The 26750-nt window shown below is 34.3% G+C and overlaps 3 protein-coding genes across 5 annotated transcripts; 2 read left to right on the top strand and 1 right to left on the bottom strand.

Annotated features, from left to right (window-relative positions):
* Positions 1-2389: 2389 nt before the first annotated feature.
* Positions 2390-12740, top strand: LOC100181965. Of its 3 annotated transcripts, XR_003396545.1 has the most exons (10): positions 2390-2639; positions 2715-2908; positions 5440-5568; positions 5646-5807; positions 6022-6096; positions 6364-6586; positions 6855-7039; positions 7885-7960; positions 8425-8610; positions 8665-8730. XR_003396545.1 is itself a non-coding variant. In XM_026837480.1 (9 exons), exons 1-9 carry the CDS (start codon positions 7949-7951, stop codon positions 12409-12411), a joined length of 1242 nt encoding a protein of 413 aa, XP_026693281.1. In that variant the 5' UTR covers positions 7940-7948; the 3' UTR covers positions 12412-12740. The 3 variants fall into 3 exon arrangements, 2 of the variants coding, with proteins under 2 accessions (XP_026693281.1, XP_009860800.1); XM_026837480.1 differs by lacking the exons at positions 2390-2639; positions 2715-2908; positions 5440-5568; ... (2 more) ...; positions 6364-6586; positions 6855-7039 and adding exons at positions 9182-9370; positions 10171-10224; positions 10294-10497; ... (1 more) ...; positions 11926-12192; positions 12226-12740 and having other exon boundaries at positions 7940-7960; positions 8665-8736; XM_009862498.3 differs by lacking the exons at positions 2390-2639; positions 2715-2908; positions 5440-5568; ... (2 more) ...; positions 6364-6586; positions 6855-7039 and adding exons at positions 9182-9370; positions 10171-10224; positions 10294-10497; positions 11766-11837; positions 11926-12740 and having other exon boundaries at positions 7940-7960; positions 8665-8736.
* Positions 12741-19385: 6645 nt separating this feature from the next.
* LOC100183949 lies at positions 19386-22978 on the top strand. The gene is made up of 5 exons (XM_002129820.4): positions 19386-19646; positions 20269-20424; positions 20640-20990; positions 21256-21421; positions 21897-22978. Exons 1-5 carry the CDS (start codon positions 19512-19514, stop codon positions 22007-22009), a joined length of 921 nt encoding a protein of 306 aa, XP_002129856.1. The 5' UTR covers positions 19386-19511; the 3' UTR covers positions 22010-22978.
* A 159-nt stretch (positions 22979-23137) lies between these two features.
* Positions 23138-26747, bottom strand: LOC113474042 (beta-ureidopropionase-like). The gene is made up of 7 exons (XM_026837437.1): positions 26707-26747; positions 25926-26087; positions 25692-25795; positions 24564-24711; positions 23805-23874; positions 23478-23605; positions 23138-23230 (listed from the first exon to the last, which is right to left on the bottom strand). Exons 2-7 carry the CDS (start codon positions 26067-26069, stop codon positions 23144-23146), a joined length of 681 nt encoding a protein of 226 aa, XP_026693238.1. The 5' UTR covers positions 26070-26087; positions 26707-26747; the 3' UTR covers positions 23138-23143.
* Positions 26748-26750: the final 3 nt, after the last annotated feature.

Genomic DNA, 26750 nt, shown 5'->3' with positions numbered 1-26750 from the left:
AAATCAATTTCGATAAAAACTTTCCATCGCAACTAACTGTTCACGTCCGTTAAGTTACAACAGCAAATATGCAGTTTGTTGTTTAGATAAAAAAAAGTACGTATCAACTACGTATGATAAATTAAATATAAAATCACAGGGAAAACGACAGCGTTTGGGTAATTAAAAGTGTGACGTATTATTTTAAGCGTGAAGGAAGCGCCATCCACAACCAATAGGCTACCGCGGATTTCCGTGGAAAAAAAACGAGGTGTCATCATCATTGTATGTGTAGGCTCCAAAGCTTACCGATGCCAAATATGTAGTGTTGAGCTCTGTCATACAGTCTATAGATTAAGGAAGTTAGGAGCTTGGCTGTTTAGTCTTCGTGCGCGTCTGGTGGGTGCGGTACTGCAGATGCGATTCATTTCGCTTTGTTATTTGAGCAATTTAGATTGGGGTATTATGATTACACAGCGTGTATGAAGAAACTTTAGACAATTTTTCGTTGTGATAAAGTATTGTGGGGAAAGATGGGACCCCTTTGGTACATAATATTAAAATATTCTAATATAGAATTGCCAACGACAAAAACAGAGGCAAACAGAACCATATAGATAAAATAAGAAATGGTATGGGTCCAATGTTGTTATCTATCTTACCATGTTCAATAATAATTTAGAAAAGTTATGTTTAATAATTTATCCTAAGTGTTATTGACCTCTATATTCTTATTGTTTTGTTTTTTGCTTTTTTTATTGGACAAAAACAAGGTTATAAAAACTTCCGACTATTAATTAATTCTGCATTTTTTCTGCGTTCACTATTGTAGTCAATGGAATCGAGGGCGTTTTATGTATTTTTTTTCCCGTTTTTTGACCTAATATAAAGTTATGTGAAAAAACGGCTATTTCCATATATATATATATATGTGTATATAGTAGGGAGGGGGAAGATAGGACATTTTGTCAGAAGAGATTTTTATTTAATTTTCTTTTTACGGACCCCCATTTAATGATAATCAGAAAAATAATGTTACAGAATTATTTTACAGTATTATCACGACTTTATAAAACGCGCTTCAAAGCTGATTACTGTTTTTAAATATTAAATAAAATATGTAAAATGGAAACAGTATATTTTGAATAGGTAAAAACTGCGAAATAGTAAGGTGCTAACTTAGAAACCTCGCTAAATCATAGTAAAGCCGATGAAATTTTGTAGTTTGCAAGTGTGAACGATTCGACTAGTTTTATAGATTCATAAAACAATCTTAAATATTTCGTACAGTTTGATTTTGTCTCATAAAACTAGCTTTAGTTGAGATATAAACATGAGGAAAATAGGCAGGGGTCAATGTGACTTTATTTTGAGATAAAAACAACATAAAATATTGTTTTAACGTTATATATATAAAGTTTACATGCCAAAGAAACTAGCAAATTCGGTAGGTTAACTACAAGTTGCAGAATAATGCTAATGTAAATATATTTCAATTTCGTCAAGTCCCATCTTCCCCCACATTGTAGTTTTGTAGGTTTTCATTGCCAAACTTTGAAATGTTTGATTTTAATTCAATAATTTATACCTCAGGGATTATTCAAATATAAAATACTGCAATAATAACAAGATAATATATGGAAAATATAATCGAAATTCAGTCATTTGCACCAAGAGATAATTTATGATAAGTGGCTTAATTGTGCCAAACACCGTGTAGCAATACCCAATTTGTAGCAAAAAATTTAAACTTTATCAATAGTTATTATCAATTTTCTGTTATTACAAGTTGATATGTCTCTGTAGGATACAAAATTTTTCAATTAATGTTCAAACAATACCAATTTTCTCGCAATAATATAATGTAGGTAATATGTTAAAAACTATAGCAGTAGGGCAAGGAAAAGAATGTTTAAACTAGATTTTCAAAGTGTACATTATTATTTCGTGTTATTTACGTGTATTCCTAATAATAAATACACTTATTAATCAAATTTAACAATTATTTTAAACTGTCCCATTTTATCCTGAGTGTTTTCGAATTTGTAAAATATCACATGTTGTTCGAATCACTAAATAACTCCTCGTGTGTTTTATTATATTTTTTAAAAATTGTTGTCAATTAATAAAGGAAAGATAGTACTAATCCGTGGTATCACTCAAAAACCGTCATCTATTTTGATTTTGGAAATATTTGGCATTATGTGCTTAAGTGTCCCATCTTTCCCCACTGTACTATATGTCTAACACACCGTTTGTTTGAACGTTTTCAAATAAATTTATTTAATAAATAAACTGGCCCAATGAACTTGAATAGTTTTTTAAATAAACAGCTAAAACCAATGGAGACCAAGCGAAATGGGGACGGAGTTGTCGGTCACGTGAATAGAAAAAAGAAGATATCACGTTTTTGGGCAGTTGCGCGTTCTGCCCTTTTTATTTTTTTGAAATTTCCAGACAATTCTTTATAGTGACCACAGTTGGTCCCAAATAGAAATATAAGTTTTTCATCTTTTGCAGAATATAGAATACTTTTGCAGTCTTCTTGTTAATACTGCTAAACATCTTTGAAAAGAAAATGGAACATTTATTATCAGCAGCAAATGCTTCAATGGAGAAAGTTCGGAAAGCAAAGGCACGTTATTGGGATGCAAACACTGGTGTGTATCAAACGAATTATTTATTAATTATTAATTATATATCAGTTAATTTTTACATTGTGTTTTTGATTTCAGATGTTAAAAGTGAGTCCATTGTTAGCATGAATGAAGATAAACCACCTAAACCACAAGTTGAATTAGAAGTGCTTGGGAGAATACTGCATGAATATAAAGACCATCCCGTTGCAATTATTAGCGTATTTGGCGATTTTCGTGGTGGAAAGTCATTTCTGTTGAATTTATTGTGTCAGTATCTAATGCAAAAACAAGTGAGTTATTTAAGATTTCCAGGTCACTATCTAAACAAATGGATTTAAATTGAGTTTGTCTTGATGTCGTCATACGCATTTCAAAACAGATCTATAAAAAAAAACGGTTCACAAACAGAGGGCAGAGGACCTATTGGAGTCTGTTTTTTTATTCTTTGTTGGTGAGATCTTGTCAGCAAGGACCTTGGTGGCATCGCATTGGTTTAGGCCAGATTTGGCCCATTACCCCAACACCCGCAAAACCCATTTAAGTCCTTCATGCGACCAGTGCCGCGACACCGCATCGCATTCAGACACGTATTTTTCGCACCGTTTTTTATCCTCGTGTGCTCATGAGTTACCACAATTTTTAAGCACGGTAGTGGTCATATAGATCCTTTTTCGTCGAACAGTTGTTCTTGGCGTTGTTGTTGTTGTTGTTTTTAGGGCGATTTTTTCTGCACTTATCTCAATTCTCAATTCTAGCATTTATTCTTTAATCTCTTGATTTAAATCAAATCATATTATATATTTATAATTTTTGGACCAAAATTTTAGATTTAAAACCGCACAATTAACGTGTGGGCACCGAACCGTAGACGAGTGCCTTTTTTTCTATCGTTATCTTCGATATAAACATCGCGTCTCTAGTTTCTTCGCTCTTTTTTTTTCCCGCGCAATTAATCATTATGCAGCCGCCACAATATGAATAATATTAACTTCTAACTTACCTATTTATTACCTGTAATACTGCGTGATTACGGTTTATCCAAATTCACAAAAACGAACGAATTTAAGCGACGACAAGGTTAACTAGTGTAAGTTTACATGGCAACCCATGGTAGGAGTTGTACAAAGCGTATTTACACATATTCTTTACCAAACTTTCAATCCTTATACATCTTAAGTTTAATGATAATACACGAATAGATGCATTCTATCTACTGCTCCACAGTCACAAATGGCGACTGAAACCCGCTTTGTTGGTTACTTTTGATTTGTTTTTGATCGATCTCAGTCGACCATTGTAGTGATAGGGGTAATTAATACTATGCTAATTAGTTTATACCGTGCTCATGCATTAGATCTGTGATCTCTTGTCAACTTTGTGTATGATTTTGCTTTGATATGGCTTATAACCCATTAGTGACCGCTGGGTTGGAGCAACGTCCGGTAAGTGTCTTGCCCATAGACACATGCGTCGATCAGTAGGCCTATTAGTATCGCCGTCGAGCATTGAACCGGAAACACTTTGATTACGATGCAAATGTAATGAATGTAACTTTACGGTAGAATCTACCTGGCCAAAAAGAATTTCCAAGATTATTTTTATTCATTTGCAGTTCCGCCTATATATTGTTGTTACGTGACAAACTGACAAGCGTATTTAAGAAATCATTTAGTACAATAGAGTAGTGGGTTAAGACGCGAGGCAAGTTGGGACACTTTTTTAAAACGTTAATTTTTGAGGTTTCTATATTCGACGTTACGCGAATGCAAATGTTACAGTATTATTCAACGGTAAAGTGTAAAAAATTATTTGTCCCATCTTCCCCCACTTTGTAGTGTTGTAGAATTTTAATGCCCAACTGTGTAAGGTTTGTTTTAAGTTCAATAATTTATACCTCAGGGTTAATTCAAATAGGATTTCTTAATATAATAAAAAAATTGAAAATATTTTCAAAACTCAGTAACGGCTAGGCACTTCGAGATAATTTATGAGAAGTGGCCCTTGCTAAATATAGTGTGGCGATTTCAAATTAGTGGAAAAAATATAAACTTTATTATAAGTTGCTAAAATTTTTTTGTTTAAATAATATATAAAGTTTATTGTTGTACAAACAATACCAATTTTTAATACAATAACGTATTGTAGGTTAAGAATAGAATAATGATTTTTTGTGGGGTAACTCTGTTTTAAAATCTCGTTTGAAGTGTTGTCAATTTACTAAAGGTGTGATATTACTAATTCATGGTATCACCAAAAACCTCATATATTTTTTTTATTTTGGAAATATTGGGCAATATGTGCTTAGGTATCCCATCTTACCTCACCCTACTATATTACGAGTAAAAATGGGGACTTGCACATTGCATTAAGGTTTAAATGAATTTGTTAGGATTTGGTAACATCGTATAAATTAGATCATATTTACACTTACAAACTTCTTTGCAAAAAAACACACCAATTAAATGGCCAAACTGTTTCAAAATAACTTCCTTTTAAAATCTTGTTTTATTTGAACAAACTAGTTTGGTTTATTGCTGTTCATATTACACAAGTATTGCAATATTAAATTAATAATGCAGAAATACAGTAGAGATAAAGTTACCCGAAATACCAAAAAAGATATTGTATAAGAGTAATAAAAAATACAAGACAGAAAACACAGTTTAGTGCTTGGTACACCTTGAATCACAAAATATGTGTTGTTGTGTAAGAGGTGGTAGCAGGTATGGTACATACGTGCTTATTGTTTTGCGTAGGCTACTTTGTCAAATGGTTGAATAAATAGAGTATTATAAAAAGTAATTCAAATAATCATTTGTAGCCGAAGGACTGGATTAAAAAGAAAGATAAATTGGTTAAAGTATTCAACTGGAGAACGGGAACCAAAAGTCATACAAAAGGAATTGATATCACTAACAAACCTTTCATGCTGGAGAATGATAAGGGGGAGGTATAACAAGTTGTTTGAAATGTATAAAATTAATTTAAAAATAAAAAAACGCTCATTTTCATCTAAATGTTTTTTAGGAAATAGCTGTGTTCCTGATGGACACTCAAGGATCTTTTGATAACAAAATGACTGCAGGAGAATGTTCATTAATATTTGCATTGAGCATTTTGATAAGTTCGGTCCAAGTCTACAACTTGCCATCAGGATTAATAAGAGAGAGTGATTTACAACAATTAGGGGTAGGGAAGTCAGTTTTTAAATAAATATATATATATGTTTTATTGTTGGCCTAACATAACTCATCTACTTTATTGAAATTCCTATATATTTGCCTAAAACAATATTTAACTATCAACATAAAAAATGCTTTGTTACCTTAATTCATCTACCTTTATACTAATGGTAACATTAAATACTAAATGACCAATAAACTTTATTTAAAGTATTTTACAGCTGTTTTTACAACATGCTAATACCACTGTAAAGAAGAAAGACAGCAATGCTTCTGAACCTTCCTTACTTTTCTCGGTAAGCTTACTGGATGCCTTTGCTGTGTTTATGGAAAAAGAGTGAAAGAATGTAACTTGCCTTAATTAATCCTCACCTGGCGGGGCAACAACAGTCGTTATAACACGGGTGTTCTGTTTCATACACCTCAAGCCAGTTGCGAGTTACCAAGTATGTAAGTTTTGGTGTGACTATTTTTCTGTATGGCTGACAATTTGGTCACCCCATTAGTGACTGCAATGATATCGGTGACAAACCTTGAACCCATACCCTCCCATAATTTTTCAGCCTCTTATGTTGCTGGTTCGAGACTATCAGATGTCAGATTATGATTATGGCAGCAAAGGTGGGATGGAGTATTTGAAAGAAGTTATGGAAGCGGATCAAGATGAAAACAAAGATGTTCGGAAGAAGATAAAGGAAGGTTTCCCTGATGTTCGATGCCATTTGCTGCCCGATCCGGGGAAAAAAGTTAAAGAGAGTAGTGACAGTTCTCAACTTAAACTTACAGGTACTTGCAATATGGACTGTTTAGCCTTGCCCCATGCTCAGTGTGTAGAAAGCTACCCTTTAAAAAGAACAATTACCTGCTAGTAACTCGAAAGCGGGCATAAAGTGTATGAAACAACACCCGTGTTATAACGAATGTCCTTGCCCAGCCACAAAAGGTTAAATAAGATACATTCATTCAATTTGTATTTTCGGCAATTAAATTCTTGTTTCTTTTCATGGTCACCATATTTTTATTAGTTGTACTTTACTCACAATGAATGATTCAGACATAGATAAAGACTTCCTTGAAGGAGTGGATGATTTGGCCAAGTGTTTGTTTTCTAAAGATAGTTTGGTTGTAAAGCAACTTAATGGTAAAGCTTGCACTGGTGAAGTTCTTATGCAGCTTGCGGGGGAACTTGATAACATGATTAAAAGTGGTCAAACACCCAAAGTTCACACATTAATAAAGGTATACCGTATAAGAGTACAAGTATTTGATAGTTATTTAATAGTGTTTTTCTCACCTATTGGAGAGGGCTTTGTCTATGGAAGTGTAGCAGTTCTCACTTGAAGTAACTTTTACAATGCGTTTTTCTTTATAATGTAACTAGATTAGAAGCTTGATGCTACTATGGTGGTAAGATTTAATTTCATACGGTTACTTGGTACAAGTTACTTTTCCTGCACTAATAATGCAAACAAGAGTTAAGAGTTTTCACATATCAGAGATCTTCACATATCAGAGAATGGTAATCCTTTAGCGGGTGGCCACCTGAAATTTTGGGTTCAAAATGTTCTATAGCCCTCACTGATACCTGCTGTCTAATTTTTTTTCCAAAAAAGTCGGACGTTCGTGTCGAAAATTAACTTTAAAAATGCGCGAAAACATGCTTCGTCACCATAATTCGTCTGATTTGCGTAAGGTTAACGATTTATTACGTCACAATCGCGGTCTGTTACGTCGCGTCACAATAGTGGTATATTACATAAGTTAGCGGACATCATAACCTTGTTTTTTCCCACTGTTTTACTTAGGAATGAAATGTCACAATACGCTTTCTATGACATAATAATCCAACCTTGGTTTAATTCATAACGGCTGGTGTGGAAAACAAGGTAACGCAGCACGATTTCGCCCACTTTCAAAGTTAATTTTTGACACGAACAACCAAGTTTTTTCCCAAAAAACTTACACAGTATCAGTCAGACCTAAGGAACATTTTAAAACCAAAATTTCAGGTGGCCACCAGCTTACTTACTTACTTAAAGGATTACCTCAGAGAATACCATATACTATAAGTAGTCATGTTTCAGGTCAATGAAATTGTTGAATTTTATAAGAAAATTGATGAACTTTGAAAGTGAATACGTTGCTACAATGAATTCCAAGGTAAGCCAGGAGTTTTCCTAAATGCTTTAAACGCACTAAATAATTAATATTTTATAGGATATCATTAATCATTATCCATAGTGTCCCACACCTTTTAAGATCAAATGAAAAGTAGATTTAACATCTATTCAAAGATATTAACGTTTAAACTTTTACATCAGGAAACACTCGATTTAAACAGCGTCTTTTATCTAAACATGCAGAATACTCATTTTCTTCTAAATTTCCTGTAGCTACAACACACCAGAGCCATAGGAATAATCGGTAGCCTATACATAGGTATTTCTATGGTTTTGCAACATATTAGCTGGATTTTTCTACAACATCAAACATGATATACTCTTTCTATGGATAAACGGTAGTATCGCCAAAGAGCACTTTAAAAATTAATAGCAATTAATAGTTTAGGGCCAAAACATATTGTCGCAGAAGCCCTATAAAACTTTGAAACAATTTCATTATAGGGGGAAAATTACATTGACTCAACGATATTGGAAACGTTCCACGACGAATGTTTCCAGAAAGCAATGCAGCAATACGAAGAACATGATGTGTTTGAACCAGATGAGAGTGAGAAACAATGTCAAATACTAAAGACACGATTGAATGGTTGTTATTTGATTATACAACAGAATAACGAAGCGCGTAAGGTAATTAATTTTAATTAAATATTAATATGCACAATAACTAGTTACAGTTATTAGGTACGGGAACAAAACATAATAATGGATAAAGTTGGTGTTGCTGGGAATGTTTATTTCGAGGAAATGGAAAAGGTATAAAGTAAAGGCCTTTTAAATTACTTAATTTAAATATGCATTTAAAGAGAATTAAATAGCTTGGATGCTTTAGATTTGGTGGTCATTCTTTTTGTCACTCAATAACCTGGCAATAACTGTATATTACTATTCCTGTAATGTCAATCAGTAACTAAAGACATCACCAGATGGAGAAGCTTCATTTTTATAACTCTATAAAGATTATGGAAAATGTGTACCGTGTTGAGCTATAGGAGCCTAAAGTAATACTAACAGAATTCTCATGTACAAAAACCTTACACAACCCTTAATATAGTTGTAACTGAAAAACCCAACTTGAGTTTACACAGTTTTGTTTAAATTAGAATGGGAAACTGTGTAAATCTTATTTCTGTTAATGTATAAGGCATATCTATAAACAAGGATTTAACCTAACAGTAATTAATTTTAAATTATTATTTAGGTTGCAGACGGACAACATTTGGAAGATGCTATTACAGCAAAGGCCGAAGCTGAAAGAAAAGCAAACGAAGCGTTTAAAACATCTACCAGTGACTGTAACCAAGACTTAGTAAAGAAGTGTGAGAACAAACTGCACGAAGCTATTCAATTAAAACACAGGGAGTTTGAAAGAATCAATGCAAACCGATTGGTAATTTTAATACTTTATATGAAAATGTTAAACTAAGTATTCAATATAATTCTATTTGTTGCAGAAATTGCTTCTTCAGGATTTATCAAATTTAGCTACAGATTGTCGAAGTTAAATAACTGTATATGTATATAGATATATATGTATATAGATATATATATATATGAGTAGTAAGAATCCCAATATGTCATCGCACGGTTATATTTTATAGGAAAGTAAGAAGGAAGGAACGGTTAAATATTTGCAGGCGGTACACCCCCGCACGACGACGGGCACCAACAACGAGCACGTGAAAGTTGTTTAGAAAAATTTAATGGTTCGGAAATAGGAAAGGGGTTTCAGTGTAAAGAACAACAACTAAAATGTCTAGAAGATGTGATTAGTGAATGTTTTCAAGGATATGGAAATAGAATATGGCAAAAAGCTATGGAGGAAAAACGACAAAAAAATTGTATCAAATATTTATTCAATGGTTCTGAAATAGGGAAGGAGTAGTGTAAAGACAGCTAAAATGTTTAGAAGAAGGGATTAATGAATGCTTGTAAGGATATGAAAATGGAGTATTGCAAAATGTTATGGAGGAAAAGGACAGAACATTGTATTAAATATTTGTTTTACTCTTAAAATTTGCAGAAAATGAATGAATGTAACTTACTTTACCCTCGCCTATAAAAGAGGCCGGGGCGCTAACCAACTGTGCTACGGCGCTGAACTTTTTTAAAAGAAGTTTAAAACGCTAAATTTTGTTTATAACATTGCTTAGTTAAATTAAGTTTTTTGTTAATATATACCCTTTGCAGGAAATATGTGTAGAACTTAAACGAACAATAAATGAATATTTGGCACAATTTGAAGTAAGCTATAATCTGCATTATGTGTTGTATTGCATTATATTGTTTTCTAATTAAAATTTCTTCATTTAGAAAGTGGAGAATAAATATGTAGAAGATGAATATCTTCACCAAATTCATGAAAGTTCCAAGCAACAAGCATTGCAAACCTATGCTAATAATGAAAATAGTGTTTCACCTGAAGCTCGCGAAAGTTTTTCGGAAAACATGGATAAACTTAAAAATGAAATGGAACAAATTTTTATTTTTAAAACAGATATGAACAAGAACAACAAGGTGTGTCAATACTGTTGTATTAAAAAGAATAACTTTTATTTTTGATTATAGGAGCGGAGATTAAAAACTAGTTTTAAACGAAAAGAAAGTTTAAAACTAGATAAAGCACCAACACACAAGTCTTTAAAAACCCGCTGTGATTAAAATCAATAAGGCTAACGAGTATGAAACCTCAACTTTATAAGAGCCCTTTCCATGGTGATAAAATAACTCATGTTTATATAAGCTAAGGTCTCTGATGTAGACTAATTCACTTCAATGGATTTCTGGAAATTTCACCAGCGCAGCCCATTTTGATAAACTCGGTATTAATAAATTTACAGTTGCACACATTCTTTTTCCCCAAAAAATGTGGCATATTTAATCTTTCATACCAGGACACTGTCGTCGTACCGGTGTCCTCTTTCTTACACTCTAATTAAGCGTACTAGTATGCAACATTGGCTGACAATTTGGGCAATCCATTAGTTACCACTGGGATCAAATAAGCACTGTTAAGCACAGTAATGGCAACAATGAAACAAACCGGTATCCTTCTCACGTACGACTACACTGGATACCTGGTCATTCAGACCATTTGGGAAACGAGCTTGCTGACAAGCTAGCTCGTGATGGTTCCAGTAACACATTCTATGGCCCAGAGCCAGGTTTACCTATCCCCACTAGCCGATGTAAATCGGATCTGGCTCTTTAGGTGGACAAAACATGACGGCTGCAGGCAGACGAAGGAGTATAGGAGAAACATTAGCAGGTGTTTTTCCGAACAACTCCTGAAGCTGCCAAGGCAAACGTTACGTTCCATTCTTCAAGTGATAACAGGGCATGGCATGTTTGCCAGTCATCTGCATAAACTTAAAAAAAGTGAGAGTCCCATCTGCCCTGTCTGTGGCGAGGAAGATAAGACATCCTTTCATTATGTTGGCATATGTCCAGCATATGCGAACGGAAGCATCTAAACTTGACCCAGCTGTCAAGGGAACATCTCCATGCAGTAGCACCCCGGGTGTTGGGGTAATGGGTCAATTATGGCCTAAATCCTAGGGCCCATGGCGTGCCACGCCGCGGGACCTCACCCACATAGAATAGAATAGAAAACCGGTATCCTTTTTCCAGAAAATATTGAAAAAACTAAACAAATATAAATTAAGCACCAGCCGTAGGGAACCATAAGAATTTTATTTAATGTTCAACAGTACTTCAATGCATTATATAAAGTGTATGGTTTGTTGTTAATGCAAAGTAATACCATTTTTTCTATTTTAAAACAGGAAAAAGTGGAGCGAATTATTCAATTGTTCTATGCAGAAGTTTCAGTTGAATACTTGGAAACAATGAAAGAGGTAATTTTGCAAAGACCTTGTTTTAAATCATTTTTTAAACAAACAGAGAACGAATTCGGTAGAAGCAGCTTTAATAAATTACATACAGGTAGCAAAGTATGGAGAGCCAATGTTAATCAAAGTGCATGAGATATACAAAAAGTATATCAGCGAAAAAGTGAAACAAGAAATTCCCATCTCAACCCTTCGAGAATCTACAAAAGAAGAGTGTGATCAGATGCTTGATGAACTAAGAGAGAAGGTTGAAGCACATTGGACAACTTGGTTGATTTACGTTGCTGTTGGAGCTACAGTACTTGCAGCTGCTGGTACTTTACTTGCATGTATAGGTTTTGCGGCAGCTGGAGTTGTTGCAACTCAAGGTGCTGCAACCACTGCTGTTGCCGCTGCTGAGGGTACTGCTGTTGGTGGTGCTATTAGTGCTGCTCTTGGTGGTACTGCTCTTGCACTTAACACATCTGCTACAATAATGCTTAATATAGAAAGATTTTTTTCTCGGAAGATGGGCAAGAATATTAAAGATTCCCCATCTTTCACAACCTTGCAGGAGGTCCGACCTTTTTTTATAAACTAAAGGTTATCCTGACCCTTATCATATCATTATAATCAAAGAGAACTAAACTGCACGGACTTCTCATGCTTAATTTTACTGATCTTATGTGACCTTGGTTATTTTCACGTTAAGTCGTCTGTTGTGCCTTTTGTGTTGAAAATTCAATTTTGATTATAATGTCATTGATTTGATCACTCTACATATTTATGAGCCCCTTACCTAATATCGTCACACAAATTGGGCATATGAATACGCTATTGAATCAAAACTTCAGCTAAAATTTGTTGGAAATGTATTTAATGTATATATCATAAACAAGCAAATATAACATAATAAACTAGATATTAAATTTATTGGAAAATTTTTGTAGACACCATTAGTGCAAGTGTTAACTAAAGTTTGTTACCTAGTATGGGATTTTTAAAGTAGGGTTTTAGACTTGACGATTTAAGAAAATGGCTCTATATGCCCATGTCGTTTTTCATATGCGCATATATTTACCAGAATCCCTAAAACAGTAAAGGTAAGTGTATATTTTGTTAGTGGCATGTTATTCAGTTATGTCATGACGAGACTTATGACGTAACATTCACGCGAGTAGTACAAACAAAGCAAAATCCAAACGACCAACAATCTTAAGACTCTTAACAGACCGCAGCGATTGTGAACTGAGAAATTGCGTGTGACGTAATAAAGAACCGTCGCACGCCACAAAACTTGTAGCATTTTTTACTGTATAATGTAATGTAGTATATAAAGCAAAGAGATTAAAACCAATATCTTTAGTATATCTTTGATATGGTTTTAATCTCTTTGGTATAAAGTAATAATATATGTTAATAAATAATAATGTTATAGTAAATAGTATGTCATAATAATATTGTAATAGAATAGTACTTAACTGAAGTCTTGCAAGACAACTTCTTTCCTTCCAACTTGTAACCTGTTTGGAACCAACCTTATCTAAACTGAAAAGTAGTAACTTTTCGAACAGACGTTTTATGCGCGAAGCAGTCATAAGGCGGGCGTAATCAACTGGTGCGGGGCGTCAGTCACGTGAGCAATCGGACCAATCAGCTTTGGATAGCTGTCTTAACGTGACGTCAGTTTAACATTATGACGTAATAAACTGAGTTTACAATGATTCGCAATTTTGAATTTATATTCTAAGCGATTATGGATCTGAAGAATAATTCTAAAGATTATGAATATTTACATTTTATTACGATTTTGTCATAAGTTTATAAGCTTTAGTGATAATAAAACTTTAGTGATAATATGTAACCTATAGCAATTTATTGTATATGTGAAGAATTTGGTATTGCAAAAACATCAATTGATAAATACTTTATTCCACAAATTCATTTAAAATGATAATAACAGAAAATTTATAATATGTTATTAAAGTTCTTTTGCCACAAATTTGGTATCGCCATTTTACATTAACTGCTTCTCATAATTGTGCAAGTAGTGACCGTACAGATCATTTTACGTCGAACATGTTGGTATTGTTGTTCTTTGCCACGATTTTTTCGCATGATTTGTTACAGAATTTATATACAGTAGGGTGGGAAGAGATGGGACACCTTTTCATTCTACTTTATCGTCCCATTTAAATTCGTCCCAGTAAACGATGACGAACATTCAAAGAATTATAAAACTGTATTCTCACGACTTCCATAGACCGTTGTTGGTTGTTTAAAACACGATCAGGATGTTTGGATATTATGTGCTAAAGGTGTCCCATCTTACCCCACAGAACCATATTTTATGCTGCTATTTTGGTAAGAAATTGGCACGATTTTCTCTTTTCAACACAAGTTATTGTCTCATAACTTCAACCCTCGCGCAACCTTGTCAAACATGATTTTAAAATGCGGACTAGAAAAAAAAAGCAGTGCTCAAACAATTCTTTATAGTGTACGAAATGTCGTATTCTAGGACTAAAATTAACCGTTTGTACCGGTATGTAATTCAGTATATTGTGTGCCATAGAATTGTATATATCGTTGTTAAGCTAGAATCACTAACTGTAATGATATCGAATATATAAACATGAAAAATCTCCTGTTTTCTTCCCAGCAATGCACGGCCTACTAGAGAGATCTCTAGTAGGCCGTGAGCAAAGTCAATGTCTGCAAAATGGTATTCTAGTAAGAGTACAGCAAGTAGGCTACATCACAAAAAAAAAACAGGAACAAATTAATCAGAGTTTAAATAGAAGAATGGCAAAGTGGTTAGCGCGCCTGCCTGTAACCCAGAGGTAGTGGGTCAAGGCTCGTCGCTGCTACCATTGTGGGTGTATGTGTCCTGGGCAAGACACTTAACGGCAATTGCTCCAACCCAGTGGTCACTAACGGGTTGTCTTGTCCAAACTTTCAGCCATACATAAAAAATGAAAAAAATACCAAAAAAATTAATCACTGACAAAGTAGCATACATGGTAACACGTAAGCTGACACGAGGTGCACAGCACCTGTGTTATAACGACTGTCGTTTTCCGGCCACGCGAGGATAATGTAAGTTACATCACGGCCTACTAGAGATCTCTAGTAGGCCGTGGTTACATTCATTCATTAACATTCAGAATGTAACTGTATCACATTTCATCATTTAGTTAAAACGATCCGGACTGTACATTTTGAGATTCAATCATGTTTTGTATTTTTTTTTGTCAAATATTATTAAAGGTTACCAACAAAAAAACAAAATTAGAATATGGAAAGAGATGCCTAAATATGAACTAAAGGTACAAACAAAGTTTCAATAATCAAAACAGCCTCTAAGTCTAAAGAAATCGAGTAAAAAACAGTTGGGTAAAAAATCGGCAGTGCGACAATGCATGGGATTTACTATATATAAAAAGTTTTACTCAAATTTGACCGTTTCTATAGTGTCTGAACCACTAAAGAATTTTCAATGTTTTCTGATTTGATACAATGAATGCTTCTTTATTTAAATTACAGTAGGTTGGGAGAATGAATGTATGAATGAATGTAACTTACTTTAAATGGGACTATAGACTGTTGTTAATTGTTTTAAACACGATCCGAATATTAAATATTATGTGCTAAAGGTGTCCCATCTCCCCCCACCCTACTATATAAAATAAAAGTAAAAATATAGACTAGGCCTCTATTACATTTTATTTTTTTTTATTTTAATTTTTTGATTTTAAATAGCTAAATCGTTATTAAACCCAGTTTAATTCTATTTCAAAATACCAAATTACTCTGACTTAAGACAAAAATGTGTGCTGATGTTTTTTTTTAGTTTGGACAATGTTTATTGACCATGTTCCCACAACAAAGAAAGACGAGTTCACTTATTACTGCGGATACCCACTTCGTCAATATACGATGTTTGACCTGTAACTCAAAGTAAAACAAATTATATGACAAGCAAACGGCATGACAGAGCATACAGATCTGCAATGTAAACGTACAATGACTTTAACGAGTTGTAAATTCTACTGACATACAGGGTCGGGTTCCTTAGCGACCAATTTAAAAATAAGCAAAGTATGACGTATGGGTTTGACTGCGGCAAATAATCAATCTGTGCACTAGATTTGAGATGACGCACTTCGTATACATAGTTAACTATGCGAAATATGTGCTTACCATTACAAAACGTTTACGTCTTTACGACATATAGTACTGTGGGGGAGATGGGACACCTTTAGCACATAATATCCAGATATCCTGATCGTGTTTTAAACAATTAACAACGCTCTATGGGAGTTGCAAGAATACGGTTTTATAAATCTTTTAGTGTTCTTTGTTTACTACCAAATTTGGAAGACGAGGAAATAAAATGAAAAGGTGTCCCATCGTCCCCCACCCTACTATATGTGAATGTTGAAAATAATAATTACACCTTACGAAAAATAATAATTACATTGAGTGCATAATACCTGAAAAGTAATCTAAAAGTAACGAAAATAAAATATATCGAATTCCTATTAAAATTAATACGCATAATATTTCGTCAAATGAACATTATTTTTAGGTGATTTTAATAGAAAGGTAAAACAGGAATGTTACGAAGTATTACGGAATATTATATATAAAGCCGAAAAAACGACTAATTAGAATCTTATTTACACCTCATTGATGCTACTTCCTATACGTCACTTTTCCGGTGTATTTCTTTAAACAGAAGTCATTGGCGTTCACACTTTCCTTTCTTGAGCGGTTATCTCCTATTTAAACAGCGCAAACTAGCCACCGTCACTTAATGCTCATAATTGTGTGTAATGAGTTGCACGAAACAGCACGAGATTTTCCCAACTGACGGAAAGTCGCGCGCGCGAAACACAAGAGCAAATATTTGGATTAGAGGCTACAGGTCTTTATTAGCGAGCAAGAGAGTCAGAACTTCACAATAGCCCAATGAGCCAGCCACGGTCAGATACAAACATATGACAATGCTTATTATGTATGGCTGTATGCTATATGTATTGTCATAAGCTCGCTGACGCAAGAACAGCTATAACAATATAGAGTTCATCAGTTAGAAAAAGGCTTCGAAGCTTATGAACCGTTTGTAACGGTTTTGGCTTTTTTTATATAGGCTAAGTTTTCAATATCAAACAGTAACAGTAGCTATACAGTTTATATTAAAACTCAGCCATAAATATGCATAGATCTATATATAGATGACGGCCTATAGTCAAATTATTATATTCTACAAAACTATTATAGTTTACAAAACACGGACGTGTAAGTTTATATGAGTTATGCGAACTGTAACAAGTTAAAGAACGAATGTTGATTGAGTAAAACCGTAACAAGCATACCGGCGTTTAGAATATATTTTCTCAGCTGAAACAAAGGCGTGTTATTGTTTATTGTCAAAGCGAAAGGAGTACATGTAATGCAAATTGGGTAAGAGGCAATCGTGACGGTACAGGTAGTGCATCATAGACGTATGAGAAGTTTTGGTATAAACTACCTGATCGTCGCTTTTTCTGAACTCGCATGACGTTCTGTCGTTTGTTTGACTGGCGGAGATGAATCGGCCTGAACTAAGGACAGCGAAAGATAAACCGGATTCGAAATGCTTGCTGCTTGAAAAACAAGAGGTTGTGTGACCTGTTTATAAACTGCAGTGCAGCGCTGTACGAGTTGTCTAAGTGAGCAGTTTTAGGAGATTTAGTTAGGGTGATGGCAGCAGCTAAACTGCCCCATTGTTTAAAATGCGAAGGGACTTAATAATAAGGTACTGCAAGGGTATTGTCGATGTTACAAAGGCGTCCAAGTGCTCTTACAGTGTAAGTACCGACGAAGAGTGAACGGTTTAACCGCACAAATAAGAGTACATGTATAATTCCTGATTTCTACTTGTAAATATCCATGTTGAAAATATAAGTAATGCGAATCACGAGTTTGTTGTTTACAGTGCACTTGCCACAACATACGAATTACGGCCTGCAAATTTTAATGAGCGGTTCCCGCCATGCAGCTGCGGTGGTTAGAGTGAAACTGGCAACTATAGACGCGTGCGGGAGGTGTGAGCTGTAAATTACCACTAAAATAGTCCAGAAGCGAGGTGTATGTATAGGACCACGCGATATCCCAAATTCGCATGGGCAGATAAAGACTCCCGCTGCTAAAGGCAATGGGAATGAGAAACGTTTGTCAGCGGCCAGAAAGGCGCCATTGCGGGAGTAATTGGAATGAAAAATGGGACGTGTCAGAAAAAAAGGCAGGTATTTATAAAAAGAGAGTCAAATGAAATGCAAGACAGATCTCATATAAATTCTGAAACGTAGGGATAGAATTAGAAGTAGTATAGAATATTGTTGGTATAATGCAATTTTAAAACGCGAGTGTATGACAGTGAATGAAAAAAGCTATTACACTAACAGCGTTATTAAAAGTTACTGTTATGCAACGTGCGTTATGTATGGACTTAAGAATATAAACGCCGGATTTTTCGTCCCCATTTTTCTTTATAAAACAAGATTTTTTGCAAATGAAGGTACAATACGCGGAACGTACGTGTAGATATATCTTATATGTACTTTTAACGCTTGATAACGCTAGCTTTGGGTTGATATTTTATTCCTAAAGCGATAGAAAGATACGACTAGTTTTGAAGAAGAACAGAAATTTAATTTTGTGTATTAAATACACTAGACACAGATTTGTGGCAAAAGTGCTCACAAAGCTGAAGATTCAAAAGATAATTATTACCTGGTTAAGTTTGTTCAGAGCGTGTGTTAAAGGATATTTGAGACTACTACATGATGGGACACTGCTCTATTTATGTCTCCAAAGTATGAGTATGTTACATAATTAAGTATATGCGGGTGGGGTAAGATAGGACATTTTTTATTATATTTCCTTGTCCTATTTGGTAGTAAACAAAGCACATTTAAAGAATTATAAAACTGTATCCTCACGACTCCCATAGACCTTTGTTAATTGTTTAAAACACGATCATGGTATTTGGATATTATGTGCAAAATGTGTCCCGTCTTACCCCACAGTGCTATATACGCTTCTTTTGGAGTCCAAAAACGGTGTATTAAATTTGAATTAGTAAATGCGCTATAGGATAAACTCTTTGAACCAAATGTGTGTAATGCGGGCACGTTATGTACTACGATAAGGGCAATTATGGTTTACGGTCTTCAGTTTTGGCCGACAATCGGGCGACAGCAAACACAGCGCGCCCAGCGTATTACAAGCGTTGTTACAGACTTAGCGGATTTAAAGTTTTGGTAAATATTGTGGAAATGGGCGTTCCATTCAAATGTAATTGGGCATAGCAATTTATGGATTAAATGAACAGCGGCAGTGTTTGGGGTCTTACGGGAGATTGTTTGATCGCTTAGTGACAAAATGTTTGGCTGTTATTACTTTCTGCGGTGAGCATAACAAGACCCTTCAAAGACTTGACATTTTAAAATTTTCTATTTATGTTTTTGTATCGGAAAATACAGGAAAGCATATATGCTTAGAAAATTGATTGTGTATTGATATGCCAATGGCTGCTTAATGAATGCAAGACCGTGAAATAAATGGTTGATTAATGTGCGTTTTTTTGCATTGCAGATCACATATTGTATAGTTATCTACTATTACTTTGTCAAGTAAATTTTTTTAAACTAAATGGCAACCATGACAACAAGAAGAAATATAAACATCGACGGCTTGCAAGTACAAACCGATTTGCACCAGCTTAAAGAGTTGTCAAACAAGTTGAATCTTGCCACCAGACGACCCTCTGTGGTACAGTGGAAACAGGTACGGCAGATTTACTAAATCCTGGTGTTGGTTTGCGTGTATATATGGGCAATATGCCTGGTGATTAAAGGCCTGCGTTCCTGGTACTGAGAAAACAAAAACGGTATTACGTAAGGGCAAAACAAGTGCCAACGTAAACATTACACGTAGCAGACTTAATGTAAAATGCAAAACAGCAACCAAATTTTGTAAATTTTCGGTCCTAAAAACTACTGAAAAACATGTTTTAAATTTTGGTCCTGAAGAAAAAATGTATGCAAAACAAAAGTGTTTCCAAGCACGAGTTGTTTGAGGTCAGAGATACCTGAAATAACGCTGCGTGTTGGGAGATCGTGATGTCTGGATGTCGCGTATTTAAATCCAATACCTCTGAAGAATTTAAACGTGATGTAGCAATCTTTTTCGCAACATCAGAAGTCTAGACTACAAACTGCTGGAAAAACATCTGTTGTTACAGAATTCTCAAAATTATGTTACTTTTCTGTCACGCGGCGAACTCTAAAGATAATATACAATGTACACGGTTGATGTGTTTTACCGTTTTTTAATTTTATGTTTTTGAGACCATTCGCAAAACGAAATTTGATGATGTTAATTTAAACGTACCCGTTTTACATTTTAGGTCATTGAGTACCGGAAAGCGCGAGGACAGTACGTCAGTTCCTCTCCACCGCAGTATCTGGACAACATGATGACGCAACGATTAAAGCAAGAGAGTACGGCTACTGTACAGTCTACATCTACATACGAAGCAGTTCTCGATAACACAGATCCGAAGGTATGTTAAAAATGGATTAATAGCGAAAGTGTACGCAAGGGACGCTATAGATTTAAAGGGATTGTCAAAGGGCAAATATGACAAGGTAAAGCCTTGGTAAAATGAAGCCTTTATTGTAAATGTAAATAATGAAACTGCCAGCTTTGAAGTCGAATTTGTAGAAAGTTATTCTTTACTTTAGTGAAATAATGATTGAGTGTGTATTGTTCCGGCAGGTACACGTAACAGCGGGCGATTTCCACCGTCAGCTGTTTGCAGAGAACATCAATACCCCAACTAAAATGACGTCAGACATGGACGGTATTACTCCAACGCCAACGAGGCGGGTCAGAAGGTATGGGCGCACAGCTATTCCAGAATGCGATGAAGCTGTCAGTCTCGCGGACAAAGCGGCCGATGTCGCCAATAACAATACCCCGGGCCGACCAGAAAAAATGGCCGTTCTGCCGGAGACTTCGAATGTTCCTTTGTTAGTTGAAAATCCAACAAAAAATGAAAATACAGAAGATGTTAGCGCCCGGTACAGACGCGTCGGTCAAATGTTTGAAAAACTACGAAGGGATTTGGTGAGTAGACAATAATTGCTGTAAAACTTCGCCCACAAAGTAACATACTTGGTAACTCATAAGCTGGCACGAGGTGTTTGAAACAGGACACCCATGTTTAACGACCGTCGTTTTCCGGCCACGCGAGGATAAAGTAAGTTACATTTATTCATTCATTCCATGTAATACCGCAAAAAAACTAAACTTGGTTTAACCTATATTACTGTCTCCGCGATTTCTATTTATTTTCAAATTTTAAATCCGAATCTATATTGTGACGCCACAGGTTATAATGCGAATCGAAGACAACAAACTTGCTCGAAAACTGCTCGACGTCCGCAGTGAAATGAACCTGGTGAGGGCGCAAAAGAGCTGTGCCGAACACGCTGACATGCTTGACGATGTTACTATAGAGTTAGAAGAAGAGGAAGAATTAACGGGATTAATAAAAGGTGAATATTTCGTAATAGCTGAAATATAGTAGATTAGAGTAACATGGTTCATGCTTGATTTAAAAAATGTTGGAAAAAACATTTTTTACCTTGTTACAGTATCCTCACGTATCTAAAAGTGCGTTGTTTTTTGCTAATACACGTTTGGAAAATATGTGAATATGTGCTAACGGTGTCTGTTTTACCCCACAGCAGTAAAATCAAGGAAATCTCATCGAAAATACACACTTTAAATTGTAACATGGTCACCGTGCCGAGATTCGAACTTAAACAATTAAAACTGGCTGTACATGGTAGCCTATGCTAGAGCATGACATAATGTTTTAATGAGGTTTTTAATTTTTCCGTTTAATTTCATATTCTTCGCTGCCACCCTAAAATGGCTTTAAATTTTAGCTACAAAAAATAACCATCGTGTGCAGCGTAAACTATTTACGTTATACAAACTTTAACCATAACGTTTTGTTTCCCGCAGCTTGCGACTTGTCACAAGGTAAACCCACTTCCCTACTATCGGCCTTCTCACCTTTGAGAAACATCGGAGTCAGTCGTATGAATTTGAACCGACGCCGATTCTCCATTCGGTAGATTGGGCAACTACAACTTACATGCTTTATGTACGGGCAAGAGAAAACTTGAACTCTTAAGGGGATTTTGAAACAGATACCAGCTATAAACACATTTTCCCTGTGATATGTACGGCCAAGAGAACTCCAAGAGTAATGAAACGGATTTCAGCACCGATTTAAAAATTTTACTTCCAAGAGTTGGCCCTTGGCCGCTTTAAAGTTCCAAACCGTATTTTTGAACCCGGTCGTACGTTTTGTGTTTGCCGAAACTAAACTCTGCATAAATGAAGTCGCGAATCGTTATTGTGCAGTTTTATGCATCAGATATCAGTTCTCTCAACTAGGCTTGCGACTTTTTTTATTTGAGTTTTTTGACTAATTTTTGCAACTTTTTTATTTGTGTTTTAACCGAATTTTTGCGACTTTTCCATTTGTGTTTTCCAAAAATAAAAAAAAAGACATTTAGAACAATACTTTTTTTCACAGTTACAAATAGAACAGAATTTAAAAGCTTGACAAAGGGCATAGGGTGTTTTTTGACCTGTCTCACCCAACGTGGTCTCCCGTAGTAGTGCTAAAATATATTTAAATTCACCAGAATATGTTATGGGCGTGGTACATTTTATATTGGCAATGGACGGATTAAAAATGGGCACATTTTGAAGCAAACAAGACTATACCGTTTTGCCTTTTTTTCTAGTTTTCTCATTTACAATATGAGAGAATTTGAAATCTTAAAAAAATGTAAAAAAAAGAGAGAGCAGGAAAAAAAGGCAAATAAACATAGTCATTTATGCATGTAAAGGTCTAATACACAAATTGCACTTGTGATAAACTGGAACTGCGTTAATTTCACAATGACTGATGCTATGAAAATAATGCATGAATTACTTGCACTGATAAACACAATTACTGAGGTGTAACTACATAGCACACATATATATGCTTAAAAGGCCCCTAAAAACAGCCCATAACTAAAGTGTCATGAGAAATTAACTATCACCAAAATTCATTAAATCTTAATTCTTAACATTAGTTAAAGCTAAGTCTAATTAACTGTATGACAATTTAGCCACTACTGTGTATGGAATACGCCATAACTAAAAAACTTAATCTATAACACCTTTAATAAAATAGATTCGTGTTGTCCTACTTATTTTTCATACACAATATCTCTCTTATAGTCCAACTCTGTTGATTGTTTTATTGCATCAGCATAAAGTTCATGGCGGGCTGTCATCTACAAAAAGCATTTTTTACAAAAAAAGTATGCCAAAAAATTTAACTTTTACCGATTTGTAGATTAGAATATTAGACAATATACATATATATCAATATATGTCCTAAAAAATCATATATATATAAAATGTTTGTATTGAAGCTGACTAAAAACCCATGTTTTATGCACTTAAGTACCTCTAATTTTCATAAAACAAACTCAAATTTTGATTATTCTGAAAATAAACGAAAAATTCTACCAAACTTACCCTAAAACACCACTTATCTGAAATCTCTTGACATTTGTTAAGATCTACTGCTACGACAAGAAGACCATCTTTAGTTCTTGATAAACCAGGTGTTCTTGAACCATCAGGAGAAGCTATGTAGCTTGAACCTGATTTAACAACACTCTATTATTGGGGTATACTATTGTTGCTTAAATATAGTTATCGTTTAGAGTTTAGACCATAGGCATAATGTTAGAGGTATTTTAAGTGATGTGAAACATAAAACCATTTCAAGTTACATAATTTGAAAATGCTGTGCAAATGGCATTTTTAATTATAAGTACTTTATAAAGTAAATAAAGTTACCATAAAAATGTCCAAAATCCTTGTGTGCCTTTTTCCCATCTCCAGAAGTAAATTCGTTTGAAAATGTTTCCTACATAAAACATGTCCACTATTGAAATTAGAACTTTTGATCAAATTTGTGCAATACCATGGCTTTTATACTAAATAAAAGCAGAATACAAAACAAAGGTTTTATGAACGTACTTACATTAACTTACATAAACATTGTTAAATAAAAACATACAAAATTTTAAAGCATTTTAAGTAAAATTGAAGGTATAACTTTTTGCTTCTGAATACCAAATTAACTCAGAGTCATGAATTCATATTTTATCTTTGCATGTAAGTTCTGTTTCATACACCTTGTACTAATTGAATTCACACATGTCATTTTAGTGATTCTATTCTGTGTGGGCAAGCTCCTGCAGCGTAGCATGCCCTGGGTCTTTAGCATGCAATGTGGATTTATGCCAGGTTTTGCCTATGACCCCTAAAATTTTAGTGTATTACTTACTGTGCACAAAATAAGTCTGGAACATGTTAATGAAAAAACTAATGAACAAATTAATAACGAAACTACACCAAAAACAGAAGAATCATTTGTAATAACCACTGATATTTTTAGTGAAGGAAAAGAGAAAGAACTGAAGTTGGAGAGAAAATTAAGTGTTTCAAGAAGTAAAGAACCAAAACCAAAAATGTGTATCTGTGCATTGAGTTCGCACCATGAAGTAAAAAGGTGAAAATATGGTACCCAAAGCAAGATTGAAAAAAACCTACCGTTCCCACTCTGTTAATACCACATGCATAATAATGGTTGGCAATAGCAGCACAGCGAGCTTCGATCGGCCACATTGGTTCAGATAAGGCACCAACAGTAGCAGAAGGGTTGAACACAATTTCAGCACCATTGATACCATACATCATCCTATAACATATAACATTGTTTTCTGTACGATGTAGTGTAGCGGTTACTCATTTTATTTAAAACATCCTTTTTTATCAATAAGCGTGTTTTAACAACTGTTGTTTTAGCGTTACTACCTGTCTTTGCCCTACCTTGTTTTTGTGACCGAATAAACGAAATAAATTTAATTTAATCATTTATTTAATATAGAGTGTGATGTTAATGGTGCTTAAAACAGCTTTAAGCTACTGTTAAGTAACTAAACAAACAGAGCTAAAGTATACTGCATTTGGCACATTAATCAACTAGGTCCCCTATGTTTGAAAAGTATCAGTGTAACTGGATTTTAACAAAGCTACTCCAGGTTTTGATAAAAATTCAAAAAATATGAATTATTTAAAGAGAAAACAAAAAGAATATTTTATGTGTTTAATAAAACACTAAAAATAGGTTAGCAAAGGTATATGACTAATATATATATATAGTTTTGATTAAATTAATTCTATTCTAAATTTCGAGGTCCTACACTCCTACTGCATAGTATTCTAAGAGACCTAACATTTGGGGCAAATTTCAAACTCTATCTCAACTGGAGTCTGGAATTAATAGTCTTTAATTAGTTTTTAGGACAATGCATAGGATCCAGGACAGTGGTTCTTAAACTTTTTTGTATGCTTTACCCTTTTAACAATGATGCCTATTAGATTTAACCCTAATGTACTATGGCGCTTGTTTATTAAAAAGCGAAAACAACTAATTTCATTAGTTATATATTTATTGCGACGTATGCACTAGCTTTTTGGCAACGACTTGCTCAATGTCTGTTTAAGTACTACAATTGGCACAATTTTTCTGCCCCGTCAACTGATGTGGATTTTGATTGGTAGCTCATTTACCCTCTAAATACGGGGAACTTACCCCCAGAGGTAAATTTACCCCAGTTTAAGAAATGCTGATCCAGGATGTATATACTGTAACTGTAGACTATGCTTATTGCTTACCAGTTCAAAGGATGGTGCCTCCCATAACATATGTTAATTCCTATACGTCCAAAACTGGTTTGAAATACTTTGTGGCCGGTATTTCCCTCCATGTAATAAGTCGACTAATAAAAAAAAAATAAAATTAGGATATTAAGAAAATAACATTATAAAGAAATTTTTGATTTTTTAAAAATATGTTAATAAAAAATTGCATAAAAATAACTGAAAAGTGTTCAAAAACTGCTGACTAACCTCGTTAAAATCGCCGACTCGTGGTATATGGTTCTTTCTTGATTTTCCCATTACAGCACCAGTGTTTGAAATGACAACAGCAGTGTTCCACAACACACCACCATGAGTTTCATCGCGTTCCAATATTGGTGACACTACTACCATGTTATGTTTGCGCGCTAGCTGTAAAATAACTAGGTTTTCAGGGATGGAATAGTTGGTCGGTTCAGGGATGGAATAGTTGGTCGAAATGTATCTCAGGTCAGAGATTAAAAGGTGTAAACCTATACAGACACTAGCAGAAAAACATTTTTGGGGGGGGGAATTAATTTTTCACATTACACTATTTTCATGTAATTTGTTCCTCAGTAAAATGATAGTTTTATGAAAGAATACAAAAGTGTATAATGTAAGCCCTTACAAACAGTAGCAATATTTTTTTTGGGGGGGGAGGGACAACCAATTTATAACTTCACTACTTTTATGTGATTTGTTACTTTGCAAAATGATAGTTTTATGAAGTAATATATTTTAAATGGTAAAACTTGTAAAAAATATAGAAAAATGCATAGAATGTCTGAAAGTAAAAATTTTTACTATAAGAGTCAAATACAAGTACAGTATAGGTGGCAGCAACAGTACATCATATATAAAAGGTTTATTTATTAAATTATTAATTTAAATTTAGCGTTTTCCTATGCCTGATCTGAATCTATATTAACAAAATATAGTTGATATAGCATAAACAGCTTTAGAATCAGAATATCTAAACATGTATTGTTGGCCTCTCAGTTTTAATTACCTCTTGACACAACTTTGTAGTTGCTCAATTTTCTGCTGATTCAG

Source organism: Ciona intestinalis, chromosome 14 (genome assembly GCF_000224145.3).
Source record: "Ciona intestinalis chromosome 14, KH, whole genome shotgun sequence".
NCBI lineage: Eukaryota > Metazoa > Chordata > Ascidiacea > Phlebobranchia > Cionidae > Ciona > Ciona intestinalis.
This window is presented reverse-complemented; position numbering and strand designations above follow the sequence as displayed.

What these genes read in the sequence shown, in the direction of transcription:
- LOC100181965 (XM_009862498.3), top strand. An exon ending in AATATTTGGCACAATTTGAA is followed by an intron (nt 10,225 to 10,293) that starts GTAAGCTATAAT and finishes TTCTTCATTTAG; the next exon opens with AAAGTGGAGAATAAATATGT. An exon ending in ACTTGGAAACAATGAAAGAG is followed by an intron (nt 11,838 to 11,925) that starts GTAATTTTGCAA and finishes AATTACATACAG; the next exon opens with GTAGCAAAGTATGGAGAGCC.
- LOC100183949 (XM_002129820.4), top strand. Translation starts at nt 19,512, where the DNA reads ATGGCAACCATGACAACAAGAAGAAATATAAACATCGACGGCTTGCAA. An exon ending in AAAAACTACGAAGGGATTTG is followed by an intron (nt 20,991 to 21,255) that starts GTGAGTAGACAA and finishes GTGACGCCACAG; the next exon opens with GTTATAATGCGAATCGAAGA. An exon ending in ATTAACGGGATTAATAAAAG is followed by an intron (nt 21,422 to 21,896) that starts GTGAATATTTCG and finishes TGTTTCCCGCAG; the next exon opens with CTTGCGACTTGTCACAAGGT.
- LOC113474042 (XM_026837437.1), bottom strand. Translation starts at nt 26,069, where the DNA reads ATGGTAGTAGTGTCACCAATATTGGAACGCGATGAAACTCATGGTGGT. An exon ending in GAGTCGGCGATTTTAACGAG is followed by an intron (nt 25,796 to 25,925) that starts GTTAGTCAGCAG and finishes TTTTTTTATTAG; the next exon opens with TCGACTTATTACATGGAGGG. An exon ending in CAGATAAGTGGTGTTTTAGG is followed by an intron (nt 23,231 to 23,477) that starts GTAAGTTTGGTA and finishes TGCTTTTTGTAG; the next exon opens with ATGACAGCCCGCCATGAACT.